General features: G+C 43.7%; 1 protein-coding gene across 1 annotated transcript; it reads left to right on the forward strand.

Moving 5' to 3' along the window:
- Positions 1 to 246: 246 nt before the first annotated feature.
- On the forward strand, positions 247 to 14,093 carry LOC142569063 (uncharacterized). The gene is made up of 4 exons (XM_075678573.1): positions 247 to 520; positions 1,828 to 1,914; positions 8,056 to 8,269; positions 13,899 to 14,093. The coding sequence occupies exons 2-4, from the start codon at positions 1,873 to 1,875 to the stop codon at positions 14,036 to 14,038; spliced, it is 396 nt and encodes a 131-aa protein (XP_075534688.1). The 5' UTR covers positions 247 to 520; positions 1,828 to 1,872; the 3' UTR covers positions 14,039 to 14,093.
- The last annotated feature ends 625 nt before the right edge of the window (positions 14,094 to 14,718 follow it).

Here is a 14,718-nt window from a genome sequence, read left to right on the forward strand (position 1 = left end):
AGTTGGGCGCAACAAGGCACAAAGCGAGTGTGTGCTGGTTATTATTTTAGTCATAGCGGAGGCCAACCAAACTCCCAATTTCACAGGTGGCGCCACCCACCACCCCCTTTCAAAGTGGTTGCTCATAGTATCCGTCCACGAATCTTGTTTCCTTGTTTACATGTGCTGTCGGTCGTACGAGTTGCTACGATGTGTTTGTTTGATCGTGTTTTTGCGTTTGCTGTAATGAATTGTGACATAGTTCGCGTGCACAAAAGAGCCAGAAGATAGCTTGTGTCTCGCTGCAAACTCGCGGTATGCGTGGTGCGCCAGGCAAACGTGGACCAACGATTTTCATGCCATGGAGTGCGTTCCCTTTGTCCGTGGTGGTTGTGGAGAGTTCGGTGGGCGCCGCAAAGAAATGATGCGCATTATTAGCGTTCCGCAGGTCGTCCACTACGCAACTGCATGTATGCGGGAATAACTTTGCAGCTCCGGCAACTTGGAGGGCGCTTTTCGACCGCATCGTACCATTTAAAAGGTGAGTACACGCATGCTGTGCTTGCTTCTCGTGTGTGCCTAGAGTGCCTTGCGAGCGTAAGAAATCGAACTCCCGCGACGACATTGACTGTGCCGATGCTTGCTGAGCGTTGGTTGACATAATTTGCTTGCGCAAGCTTATTGGCTTAATGCTAAATTAAAAGTCTTGGTGAGCGCTTCCTTCCGGTGAGAGGGATTAGGTTCGGCAACAGTCCTCATTTGCGCGAGCTGCCACTTTTCTGCTAAAGCTGGATAATAAAGACTCATCTACCTCTTTACCTATTCTTACTGCAATGACGTTTCCTCTCTTACTTATGCTTCGAGGTTGAAAATAATGTCTGTTTACGCGGTTGTCGGTTTGTGAGCAGTTATTGGGAAAAAGTATAAACACCATGCAAGTGATCTTGCGCGCGACAGCGACGCGATGTAGATGCTTGTCGCGCTCGCTCGTTCCCTACAAGTCGTACCCCATGCGAGCCGTCTTGCGCGCGACAGAGACGCGATGTAGATGGGTGTCGCGCTAGCTCGTTCCGTACAAGTCGTACCCTATGCGAGCGACGACATTGAGAGCAGTCTCCCCGGTGTTGCCGGTATGAGGGCAGCAAATACGCGCCAAAAGTGTGCTTTATTAATTTAGTTTGCTGTGTTTTACTCAAAGGAGCAGCGTAAAACATTTCTTTAAAGTCTTGCAGTAGGTTCTTAACCTTGCACGTATCAAAATAGTCGTTTGCTTGTTCCGTGCAACAAGCGGTAGTACTCGACTGATGTACAATTCCGGCTTCGCGCTATTGTCTGTTCGCTCATAGCACTTCTGGGCGAGGAGCGACGAATTCTAGATTTCCAGAACCAGGCGACAAAGAACGAGCGATATGTTTGCGCGACGGCTCGTTTTCTCGCTCAAAGCCGTCGCGCACAAAATCTCCCTCATAGGGTTCGGGCAAAAAAATTTAAGCAATTACGGCTTGCTACTACTACAGCTTACGTTTTGAGACAAGGTGTTTTGACATAACTTTGACATAACTAGAGATGACAAGGGAAAGTTGCTTAACTGATAGAAAAAAAAATGAATTGTTATGTAAACAAACATTTGTTTGTAATGTACTGTAGCTGTAGGTCTTAAAAATTTTATTGTCATGAAGAGGTCCCTATTATCACAATATTCATCAGTAACTTTGACCTTGTGCTCTGTTCCCACCCTGCAGTGGTGCAAACATTGTTTTTGTGACTTTTTCTGTGCTCCTTGCATGTGTTCACAATGACTTCTTTAAAGTGCCACTGCTATAAGTTAACACAGAACCTATCTTGCAGGGGCAAGGCCGTGACCAACAACAGTGTCCACGTCAGGGAGGAGCTATGGCTGCAGCAGCACTGTGTGTAATCGGATGGTCTGGTCAGGTATGACTGAAGTGTATGTGTTTGCAAAAGTAGGGTCTCGGTATCATTCGTCAATAAGTTTATGGACATATTACTCAGCAGTGCTTACTAAATAGGCTAAATATCTGCTCAACTTTATTCAACTTGCTGCTTATTTGTGTCTGTAGACATTATGTACACATTACCTTGTCCACTTTAAAACTAGACCTAACATGTCTTGAGGTTTATTTTTTCTTGCATCAATCACTTGGCTGCACGTTACATTTTATTTTGCTTAGTACACATTATATGTACCTCTTGTTATTTTGTTTTATTGATTTGAAACTTTCCTGTGTTACACCTTTTATATCCACTTTTTTTTTCGTTTAGGCTACACGCTTGTGCAGTTTCTGCACACGTAAGGATTAAAAGTGTAATGGGCCAAATATGTCACAGGTCTAAGCATGCAGCATGCTTACCATTGTTTAACATTGGTATTACAATTATTGTGAGGCTTACTTGCACGAACAAGACTAATTGAAAAAGGTTGGACAAGACAGTGCACTAGACTTCAACTTACAAGCTTTATTCAGAAAACACGCAATGAGGCCCCACCTTATGCTCAAAAATATCTGCAGACAGATGCATAAATAAATGTTCCACATGGGAGGAAACCAAATGCGCAACAAAGCCAATACTGCCCACAACAAACCATTACAAAGCATTCAGCAGGTTCTTCTCAAGGTACAACAAACACTCCTTTATCAGTGAGTTCCAGTGAAGGAGTGCTTACACATTCATCATCAGCCTTTGAAATGCCAAACACCAAATATTTCCTTATCTAACTGCCTGCCAAACCGTCTGAGCACTTGCTTGTTTTGAAAACACAGGTAGCATTTACGAGCACATCTTCGGCAGTGGTCAGCCAAATGGGCAGTGCCTGCTAGAGTGTTTACAGCGTTCCGGTGCTCCCTAAGCCTCTCATTCAAGAACCTGCCCTTTTGTCCAATACAACACTTTCTACAGGGAAGTGAAATCTTGTATACCACCCCACATTGCAGTTAAAAAAGTGGGTGACATGCTCCTTAGTGCATGTACCCTGATTCCCGGCGTTGCTTACCAACCTGCACATTCTTGCGAGCTCTAGTGGCGCTGAAGAAAACACCTACACTGCACTGGTTTGCCACATTGTTTAGGTGATGGGACACCCCATGTACAGATGGCACAGCCACAGGGCGCCCACTGGCACGTGCGTTATTGCACCGAGCAGCTGCGAGATCTGTTTTTACCTCTTTAATGAGGCTCCCAGTAGTTGACACCAAAGTGTTATCGAGATACTCGGCCCTACATAAATGGCTCGCTTGTTGCTGAGCGCTGCAGGAAACCTGGTGCACAAGATTTAACCAGAACAGCTCTTGGGCAGCTAGGAGCTATGCATCCTTTAACATGGAGTATGCCAAACGGTAGTCGAGCAAGGGCTTCGTTTTCCTAAGGGAGTATATATAATAAGGAAAGTATGATTTAAAATTATACGAATATCGAATGATTGCAGCTGATCATCTTCTGGCAACTCATGTGTGAACTTGAGTCCTACTGAACACTGTTCGAAAACACCCACACTGTTTTTAACAGCAAAGCCAGCACAACAAGAAAGTCATTAGCACTACCACATTGCCCACTGGACGTGCAGTAACGCATGTCCCAGTGGTAGCCGTGCAGCTCTGCCATACATACACAGGGTGTCCCACCGCCTAGAAGAAAGGTGGCGAACAAGTTTGGTGTAGGCATTTTTTCGGCACTGCTAATGCTCACAAGAATATGCAAGTTGGTAAACATTGCCGGGCGTCAAAGTACATGCACTAAGGAGCATGTCACCTGCTTTGTTAACTGAAATGTAGTGGTGGTATGCTACATTGCACTTCCCTGCGGAAAGTGGTATATTGAACAAACAGGTGCCTGAATGAGTGGCTTGGGGAGTACCGGAAGGCTGTAAATGCTCTCACAGGCGCTGGCTACTTGGCTGATCACTGTTAAAGTACCCATAAGTGCTCCCCATGTTTTCATAGCACACAAGTGCTCAGTCAGTTTGCCAGGCAGTTATATAGGGAAATGTTTGAGGTGTTTTGCATTTCGAAAGCTGCTGATGAATGCATAAGCACTCCATCACTGGTACCAGCTAATAAATAAGTGTTGTGTCTTCAGAAAAATCTGGTGAATGCTTTGTAATGGCTTCTTGTGGATGCTTATCAGCTTCTATGTGCATTTCGTTATCCCCTATGTGGCCCATTCGTTTATGCATCTGTCTCCACATTAACTGAGCATGCGGTGGCCTGTTTGCATGTTTCTTCTGAATAAAGCTTGTCAGTTGAAGTCTACCGCTTTGGCTAGTCCGACCTTTATTCCGTACGCCTTGTTTGTGCTAGTAACTATGTCACAGGAGCTGTGTCAACGCCAACTAGCCTAACCTTCTCCATTTTTTCACAATTATTTCTCAAGTTCCCAGAACAATAGACACGAGCTTGAATTTCTTTAAATGGTAAATGAAGGCCAGTATTCACTGTGCTGTAAGTCCTACAGCAGTGAAGAGTTTTCTAGTAAGCTTGCTTTCTTTCTCTACATTTATTTATATTCTTCTTAAACAATACCCATTCATGCAAGTAGGCATTGTGGCAGAGTCTGTGTCCAGTTGCATCGTTTTCGACTTTGTCTATACTGCATAGACCACATAGTTGGTACATAGTTCAGTCTATTGATGCACTATCATTAAATAAGCATGCAGTTTTGCACATGCAAGATTGCCTGCTCGCTATTGCTAAAGCATTTGCTGGTTATTGCTATGTTGCTCATCAAGTGAACTTGATTTCAACAGCACCACACAGAACATCTGTTTGGCAGTGGTGTAATTTTAATAGTGACTATCAGCCAACAAGCTCTAAGTCTACAGCGGTCCAGAAATAATTCTATTACTTTGGGTCTCTCCACATATTTGGTTAGCACAGTGGGCAGTTTTCTATTTATTCTGCTTGGTGCTGTTCACGTGAGAATATTTTCAACTAGCAAGTACAAAGTGTAATGCTGTCAAAAGCCTTTGATTACTGGGCAAATGAATTGAAAGCATGGTACGTAATCCAAAAAGTATTTTTCACAAGATACTAGTGTCAAGAACAAGCATCATATGCACTGCAACTCATGGTTTTATGTTGGTATGCAGGTATCTCAAGCTAAGGGTGCTTGTGCATGTATTTTCCACATATTAGCTAATGCTTTAGCTACATGAAACTGTCTATGTTCTGGCTGCTGAAGTCAAATTTGTGGTTGATGAACCTGCTTGTTTTTGCTGTGCACTTACATTTCTGTTGTTTCTTAAGGGTTGTAGCCATGTCACAACTGATGTATTGCAGCAATGTCAAAGGTAGCTAATAGCTTCCACCCATTATTGCTACAGTGTGCCAACAGACACCTGTCGCCGTATTGGTGCATTTTCTGAGAACCAGCCGTATCCTCTAGGTGAAATTTGTAGTGTCGTTTTGAGTTTGCCAGTCAGTTCATATAACTTGAGGACAAAATTTACACAGTGAAGGAAGGGAGACCATACAACATGACCAGTGATGACTGAATATTTTGATAGAAGGAATAAAAATAACACTGAATGTGTGCTTATATTGTGCACAAGTTCCTTCAGAAGGAAAATGTGAGTTGTAATACAAAGGCAAAAAATCACAATAAACAGTATTTGCGTAAAAAAAAGTGAATAGTCAGACTAATTTCTATCCCTTGTCATCTAGAAAGGACGCCTTTTTTCATGCATTCATAATGGGGGCTTGCTCACACGTCTTGTGGTATGCCTCTCTGATTTCTCTTGTCAATTTTTCACCGTGGGTGGAAACAGATAAACTAATTTAATCTGGCCTAAAGCCCTATCGCGGCAATGCAGGGCCAAGTCAGGCGAGCATGCCGGTCTTCTCAGTAAAATGTGGTGATTTCTTTGGTACATATTTAGTTCCTGGCCTGTCAGCTTCCTAACATTGGAATGCAGTACACTGCCCCTAACACACACTAGACATATTTCGTGGTATGTTTAACCAAGCGTACCTCGCTTGCCTGCTCGCTTTTCTCAGTTCACTTGTGGACTGTGCGGCATACCTGCCTACTTTATTTTTTCTCTCGAAATATGTGTGCATAGCATTCCACAAGCGCATTGAGAAAGGCGTCCAGGCAAAGGAGATTTGTATAAATTACCACTAAATATGTCTTGTGTCCGTCATTAGTAGTGTATTCTATGCCTCTGTTCATGTGTATGTTTGGTCAAATGCACAGGGTCGTCAACTCTTGGCACGAACACGACTCAGCGTGACCACGCCCCGCGGAGTGCCAGCGTGCATGGCGCAGGGGGGATGTGGAGCTTCATGTCATCTGCTAAAGTGCGGGAGCACGCCATGCTTTAGCGGATGACACATGACATGAAGTCCCACCTCTAAGCCCCTGTGCGCCTGCGCCGCTTAGCTCCGTTGCACAGCCATGCAATGCGCGCTGGCAATCCGCGGAGTTCGGCCACTCTGCACCATCTTCGTACTAAGAATAGACGGTCTTGTACATGGGGCAGACTGGCCGCTGTATAAGCATGTGCCCAGGAGAGCACCATTATTCACTCAAGGGACAAGCATGCTCGTCCCACTTGACAATGCATTGACACAACTGGTGATGTACGCCAGATTTAGATTGTTCATCTGTTTTGTTTACTTAAGGCAACCGATTGATCAACAATATCACTGAGGCATACCATTTAAAAAAGAGGGACATCTGTCAGCCAGTGCTCATTATGATTGCATTACAAAGAGGAATACTCTCTAAATGACACGGAATAGTGATCACTCCGTGCTTATTTGTTCTATTTTTATGCAAGTACTGTTTATCATGATTTTGTACATTTGTATTGCAACTTGTGCCCTTTGTCTTAAAAGATCGCTTGTGCAGTGCAAGGGCACACGCAGTATAAATATTATCTTAAATTTTTGCACCAAAATTAATGTTGAATTGGTAGCTTTTGTGTCTTGTTGTCTTCTTTCTGTCCCTTGTATCACTCAAAAGGTAAACATTAACGTACACCAACTTTCTTAATTACTTGCCCGTCAGTGTTGATAAACATGAAATGTTGTTTTCAGCCAGAATATTCTTACCATTTCTCATTCCCGGTCAGCATAGTGCTAATCCTTTGGCTTTTTATAAAGCGTGCTAATATGTACTTCTGATTAATGCAAAAGTTAGTTCTAGTTGGTGGTAGCTGAACTTGGACATCATGACAAGTGCAAGGGCACACACACACACAAAGAGACACAGTCTGAACGGGCGCTAGACATCAACTGAAGGGCTTCATGACAAAAAACAGCAACGCACATATTGCGCAAAAACCTACAAAAAGATGTAGAAGGTGCAATTGTCCCTAAAGAGAATTCCGCTGCCGCTGTACTAGCGCTGTACTGTTACAACAAACATTTCAAACCTGGTCGCAGTAAAAGGAGCGTGCACACTGAGTTCTGAAGTTTGAAGTTGTGACGGGACTTGGCGCATTCGTCGCTGCAGTTTAGTCATGACGAAAATATAACTGCTGAGATGAGTGAGTGGTGCGAGTGGTTTTCAGAGCCCACAAGGGAATTCACTTGTTTTCAACCATGCAAGGGTAATCTTACTTTCAAGGCATGTCTCCAATGTTCTTTAGAACAAGGCCATGTAGTGTGTGATGGTGGTGTATTTTGGAGACTGGCGCGCGTAGGTCTCTAGGTAACGTGCTGCACTGTTCTCCGTGTGACACTGCAATCTTGGAGGCCTTGACGTCACTCGTTCTTGCACTGTTCTCTGCATGGCGGTGCGCCTATTTGAATCAATTGTTTCGCTTTCTCTGTTAATTTCATTATTGCAAGGTTAGACTGTACGAAATATGAGTGTTTGCTGCCCTTAAAATGGGAAAATTTTATTAGTTTAATCCTTTACACAAAAATGAATTTCTTGGTGAGGTTGGGTTTAACCCCAGTTTTTTTTAAACTTGTTCGAGGGGCAGAAATAGGAAATTATAGAGTTGCATCAGAAATTGACGGATCTAATTAACCTATATCATATTGTTTTATACAAGTGCGTTTTAGTGTTAAGAATACTGCTCAGGAAAAAAACACTTCATATCTATTGCAGGTACAGATTGGTGTGGGATTTGTGATGCCACTCAACAAGTGGCATTACATATTCAAGTCTGCTTCCGACGGAAAGTGCCCATTAGAGGTGGCATGGCACCTGTGGACACCAGTGCAAGCAGGTGAAAGCAGCCTGACTGGACAGGCCTGCCGGACAATGTGCCGCGCATCTTGGAAGCTTCCGGCAACACCGGAGAAAGTGGCTGCTTTGAAGAGTAAGTCAACAGTCACCTCATTTGAGAAACATAACTGCATATCTACAAGTTATCTGAATGAGTTAGCATTACATGATGTATACAGAGCGACAAGAAATGCCAAAGCAAGAATGAGGCAAGTGCCTATATATTATATCTTTTTCTTCTGCTGTATATGCACTGTGTCTCGACACACAATTTAAATGTCTCTGTGGGTATGAAAAACAGCACAAGATAATTTCGGGATATGGGTTTCCGGCGAAAATCGCCCACAAAGTTTCCCCCATAATCAGTTTCAATTAAAAACAATCAACAAAGTCGGGTGGCTACACGAGCGGTTAATTTTGACAGGACCTTGATAGCTTGCATTCACCTGCTGCTCATTGTCTTAACAGAAGTGAACATTTAAGCACCTCATTGTCTTTGAAATTTCTAATGTAGACTTGGCATGCGTTATTGTAGCTTTTCACGCTGCAGCTTTCATTTCACTTTTTTGAAATAATGCTTCTCAAGAAAATTGGGTTCCGACACAGCTTGGCAAATTGTATGGTCTAAAAGAAGCTTTTTAAACTATTGCCGTCCAAACTGTTGACTGTGGTCAACTGATGTGCTGCTTTACAATCTGCAGCATTCACAGCCATGCAATTTCAAAACACTATTCTGATTATTGGGATGTAAAAGTTATAAACAGGGATAAAGTGCCTCGGAAAGGGTGGCCAACGTTTCGTTAGGAGGACCTATCTTCTCAAAGGCTGCCTCGTCATCCTCGGCATGTTGGTTTTAAAGTGTTAGTAGAGTGACGTCACATGCAGTTGTCAGGAGTGGCTGGTTGTAAAGGGAGAGACTTGAAGGAGAATGAGCGCGGTCACCTGATGTCTGTAAGCATGATTCCTAAGACGTAGGAACAATAGTGGGAGTGGGAAGGCGGGGAGAAAAGGAGAAAAAAAGAGACCAAGACGGAAAGAAAGAACAAGAAAAGAAAAAGAAGGGCATAGGAAGGTGTTAGGGAAGCAAGAGGTTAGGGAGCATTCAGGGGTGTCTTTGGCAGCATGTTCTTGTGGCTTTAAAGGAGCCGGTGAGGCGGTCAGTGCTCGACTAACAAAAACAACCCGAAAAGACATTAGTTGAAAGAATGACTTGAGTAGCATAGCAGCAATGCGTCGGATAATTTAGAAGGAGTTAAGATGGCAGCAAGGAGTCTGGAATGCAGTGTATAGGGTAGCTGGAAGGCAGCGGCACGGTCTTTCTAGGGACGTTAGTCCCAGTAGCTCAACGTAGGTGTCGTCACAGCGGTATGCAGAAGTGGCGATACCCTGTGTGGCTGAGGCACCGAAGAAGGTATCCTGGCGCCTGGGATTTTGGAATATGTTGGTGAGGGTGTTTCGAAAAAATAGAATAAAGAACAGACAAATATGGGGGTGAACTGAAACTGGAATAACAAATAAGAGGGTGGCATGAGCAAAAGCGGGCGGAAGCAGATGTACATGGGAAAACATATTTATGCGAACATATTTATGGGGATTCTACAGACTTCCTATTGCGCTGCACTGACAGGCCCCACACATAGCTACGATACACAGACGACATATTCATAATATGGTGACATGGTCAAGACAGCCTAGATAAATATGTAGGATTTCTAAATTCTTTTCAGCCAACAATAAAATTCGCATCAAAATCTTCAGTGGAGCGCATAAAATTTCTGGACTAAACAATATACATTGACACTGGGGCACTAATGACAATGCTGTATGGAAACCTTTTGACAAACAACAGTACCTAGAATATACAAGCCACCATCAAGCCACATTGCAAAGAAGGCATCTTTAAAGGCCAAGCACATGGCTACGTCACATGTGTGTTGAAAACCAAGACTACATAGATAGACTTGATCACCCTAAAGAAACCCTATCAAACGGGAACCACCCAAAGAGTGCCCTTCAGAAAGCCTGCACCGATGCAACCAAACTTGACTGAGCCGACGTGCTCAAGCCCCACCCTAGGATCACAAGAACAGCGCCTCTTCTTACTACTAAATTCTCACACTCCCAAACATGAACAACATCCTCAATAAATACTACCCAATTCTCACCAGCAACCAGAAACAAGATTTTTCCCGCCCTGCCCAGAGTAGTCTTGAGATGCAACACTATAATATTAAGGATATTCTTGTATGTGCCAAACTAAAAACAACAACGAAGTTAGGAACCAGTCCCTGTGGCCGCCCGGGTGCTCTACATGCAAACATATTTAATCTACTACTACAGTAATAAGTACAGCATCAAATTACTCAAACAACGTAACTTCGAGTTTCATCTGCACATCAAGCAATGTAGTCTACTGTCTAGAATGTGCCACTTGTAGCAAATAATACATAGGTGAGACAGGACAAAAAATCATAAAAGACTGAACGGTCACCGCGCAGATACAAAACAATTTACCTAAAGGAGTAGCCAGCCACTTCAATGAACATGTCATATGTGACAAAGCAAGGCTCTATAGACTACAAATTTCCGCTCACCTCGCTAGAGGAAATATCTGGAATCATACCTCATACACAAGTTTAAATGCCTACATCCAATGGGAATCAATTTAACACAGCAACTTAGAATCTTTAAAAACTTTAAAGCTGCAACTTAAATCGGAAAGCCTCATGTCATCAACCAAGGCACAAAACACATTGTGCCACCAGCTAAACTTAATTCTTAACCTCACCTATTCCACCGTTTCTAATTTTTACCTGATTACTACTCAATTTAATATATTCTTTCGTGTTTTAATGTTTATATCAACTGTATGACCCCTTTTCCCATGTACACCTGCCTCCGCCCGCTTTTGCTCATGTAACCCTCCTATTTGTTATTCCACTTTCAGTTCCCCCCTTTTGTCTGTTTTCTATCATATTTTTTGAACACCCTCACCACCACAATCCAAAATCCCAGATGCCAGGATACGTTTTTCTGCGCATCAGTCACACAGGGTATCACCAGCTATATATAGCACTGTGACGACACCTGCGTTGAGCTACTGAGGCTGACATCCCTAAAACACCATGCCTCTGCCTGCCAGCTACCACATACATTGCATCCCAGACTCCTTGTCGCCATCTTAATTTCTTCAACATTACCCGACGCGTTGCTGCTACGCTACTCAAGTCATTCTTTCAACTGATATCTTTTGGGGTCTTTTTTGTTACTCGCACACTGACCGCCTGACCAGTTCTTCTAAAACGGCAGAAAGATGCCGCCAATGACACTCCTGAATGCTCCCTAACCCCTCACTTCCTTAACACGCTCCCATGCCCTTCTTTTTCTTGTCTTTCTTTTTTTGCCTCTTGGCATCTCTTTTTTTCTCCTTTTCTTTTGTTTCTTTTCTCGCCGCCTTCCTATTCTCACGGTCTTGTGCCCTCGTCTTAGGAACCATGCTTACAGACGTCAGACGACAGCGCTCATTCTCTTTAAAGTCTCTCCCTTTACAACCAGCTGCCACTGACAACAACTGCACGTGATGTCACCCTACTAGTCCTTTAAAACTAACATGGCAAGGCTGACCAGGCCACTTTTGACGAAGATAGCTCAAAAGTTGGTCAGCCTTTCTGAGGCACCTCATCCATGTTTATAACCTTCATACCACTGTGTGCTATTCCATCTGTCAGCCGCTTTCTTGATTTTAGATGTTCTGATTATTGAAGTTTGTAAGACATGGCCTATCAGCACTTTCGGCATACTTTCAGTGATCTCATTTTATTTAAGCATAAGAATGAGGAAAGAACTGCTACACAAAGAAAGCACCTCGAACATTAGTCGCATGTACGCTCTGATCTGCATAGCTGATCTTGTTCTACGCAAAGCATCCTAAAATTTTCATGCCTCTTGTCGGTGCCAAGAAAAGCAAGGTGCTGGGCATCATGCGGAATTCCAGCGCTTTCCGCCAGCCTGGATTAGAAAGGACTGTATAGTGTGGCTGTAACTGGCATTCTTCTGCCAAGATTCAATTGTTTTATGGATCAAAGTACCAGGTACTCTTGTAGTCTCATCAACACTCTGCCGAAGATTTCATTTCCTACATAAATATGTTTTTTTTTAAACAGACGAGCATGAAAGATTGCTCTGTATTACGTTAAGATGCTTCTTTGGGCTTTTTTTACATTGAAGATGTAGGTTACCTTAGCAAAGTAGCAATATGGAGATTGAAAAGTAGAAAAAAAATGGCAGATCCCATGCACTGTGAGAATCGATGTACACGAAGCACACATTGTTTGCTTTGATTGACAATAATTAACGGTGATGTTAGTGGCAAGTTTGTAATCTTTTCAGTGTTTAGTCCAATACGAAAGTGGCGAGTTGATGTTAAGCATTACCTTGCATGCACCACTTCTGTTTGTCTGCATAGCCCACAGAACACACAGGGAGATGTGTTTGCTTGAGGCGTTGTTGCGAGTCATTGTTCATAATCACTGAGAAGGAATGGAGCGTTGTCATTGCCTCACATGGCGCACCGCATCATGGCAGAAATATTAAACTTTAATTGAATTATGAGGCTGTGCATACTTCAATTAGCTATTGTAATTGTATGTATACAATGTATACATAAATTCGCGGTCTGCACTACATTTCACTGCGTAGCGAAGACGCTCCTGTTCTGTGTCACACTTCTTTCAAGTCTGGGGGTCCTCGACGTCGAGTGCACGCCTTGCTGGCGCGTGTTAATGGGCTCCTTCTACATACATGGCGAACACACTGTTGAGATTCCAGCTCAAAGCGCTCTCTTCAGACTAAGGACGATTCTAATGTTTACACTATCACAGCCCAGCAGCTGCATTTTTCTCGCATAGAAATTAAAACCAGCACAGCACGTGCAATACACACTAACGGTGAAATGCTGGGGCAGCAGCGCCGGTCAGAATGTGCAGAGGTGAGCGCCATCTAGTAATGTTGCAAGAAATCCAACGGCACGCATGACAAGACCATAGCAGCTGCAGCGCCCGTAATGTTGGGAGAAGAGGCAAAAAAAGCTTCACTTTAAAACATTAGTTGCCATCATTTGCAGCTAAATAAAGCTTGCAAGCCAGCCATTATACAGCTTTTACATGAAATATTTTATGCCTATATGGCAAATGCTAAAGTTACGACTTCCTCACCAACTGCACGAGCAACAAGTAAAGCTAACAAATGATAGAATGGACAAATCAGACAGCTTGCACCTTGCATCTCCCCTGCATGCGTTAGAGACAGTGTAGCCAAATTGTGGCTCTCTGAATTTGACAGGAATTTGGGTGGTTGAAGAGCAGACAAATTATGCAAAATCAGAAGCCAAATATCCACCCCATAAGGCTTTGAGTACAGCTCCCATGTGTCTAAATTTTGCAGTTAAGCCAACCTCCAGATGAGAAGAGGCGTGGCTTTGGCAAAAAACATACAAAAATTCCATGTAAATCTGCAAAACAATGTGATGCATGTGTATGCATACTCACTGCAAATAAACCTGTGCTGGCTTGCGTCCTGGGTAGCATGTTTGTGTGTGACATTTGCTGCATTTTGTTATCTTAAACTTTTTTTGAAGTGATTAGAGCAGATTTCCTTCATTCACTTATTGCTAGAAATCATTGGAAAAACAATTTACTTATATATTTATTGCACTCTCCTTTTAGACTGCCTGGCGAAATACATAAGTGACCATCCAATGATGCCACCTGCACCACATCCGGAGAACCACCTTGCTTCCCTGCGAAAGCACCTTTGGAGCTCTCTTACACAAGCAGGACGCCAGAGCAAGCGAGTGGAAAAGTAAATACAGTAAAAGTCCAGTGATGCTTTTTCAATAAAGTGTGATGATATGCTACGTAGTATGGTGCTTTACATATTGATTTGTTATGGCATGAAAATAGCCGCATCTTGGCAACATGTATATACAGACTGTACACTTCACAAGACTCAACATCACATAAAGATAACCCGTCATGAGCTTCCGAATGGCAATGGCTGCTCCTTCAATTCATCACACAACTTGCCTTTGACGTGCTGCGCCCACGATGATATCCAACCCAGTGCCCACCGTGCCACCCATCACCCACCGTGCCGCCCAGCACCCACTGTGCCCAGCAACCACCATGCTGCCCAGCACCCGCCGTGCCCAGCACCCACCGTGCCCAGCAACCACCATGCCGCCCAGCACCCACCGTGCCACCCGTCACCCACCATGTCACCCAGCACCCACCATGCCACCCGTCACCCAGCATGCCACCCACTACCATAATCCACCATGATGATGGATGATGGATTCCACTATGCCCAGCATCGGGCAAATTTTCAATAGGGATGCATCTCTTGGTAGACGCGGACGCAGTTTTCTGCAAAACCACACGATATGCATGCAAATGGTGCTTTTGGCAGAACGCGCACGTGGAGTTCTACCAAACGACGTGAAAAGCATGCCGATGCTGCTCTTTTTAGCAGCCGCACATGGATTTG

The sequence above is a fragment of the Dermacentor variabilis genome, unplaced genomic scaffold, assembly GCF_050947875.1.
Source record: "Dermacentor variabilis isolate Ectoservices unplaced genomic scaffold, ASM5094787v1 scaffold_50, whole genome shotgun sequence".
NCBI lineage: Eukaryota > Metazoa > Arthropoda > Arachnida > Ixodida > Ixodidae > Dermacentor > Dermacentor variabilis.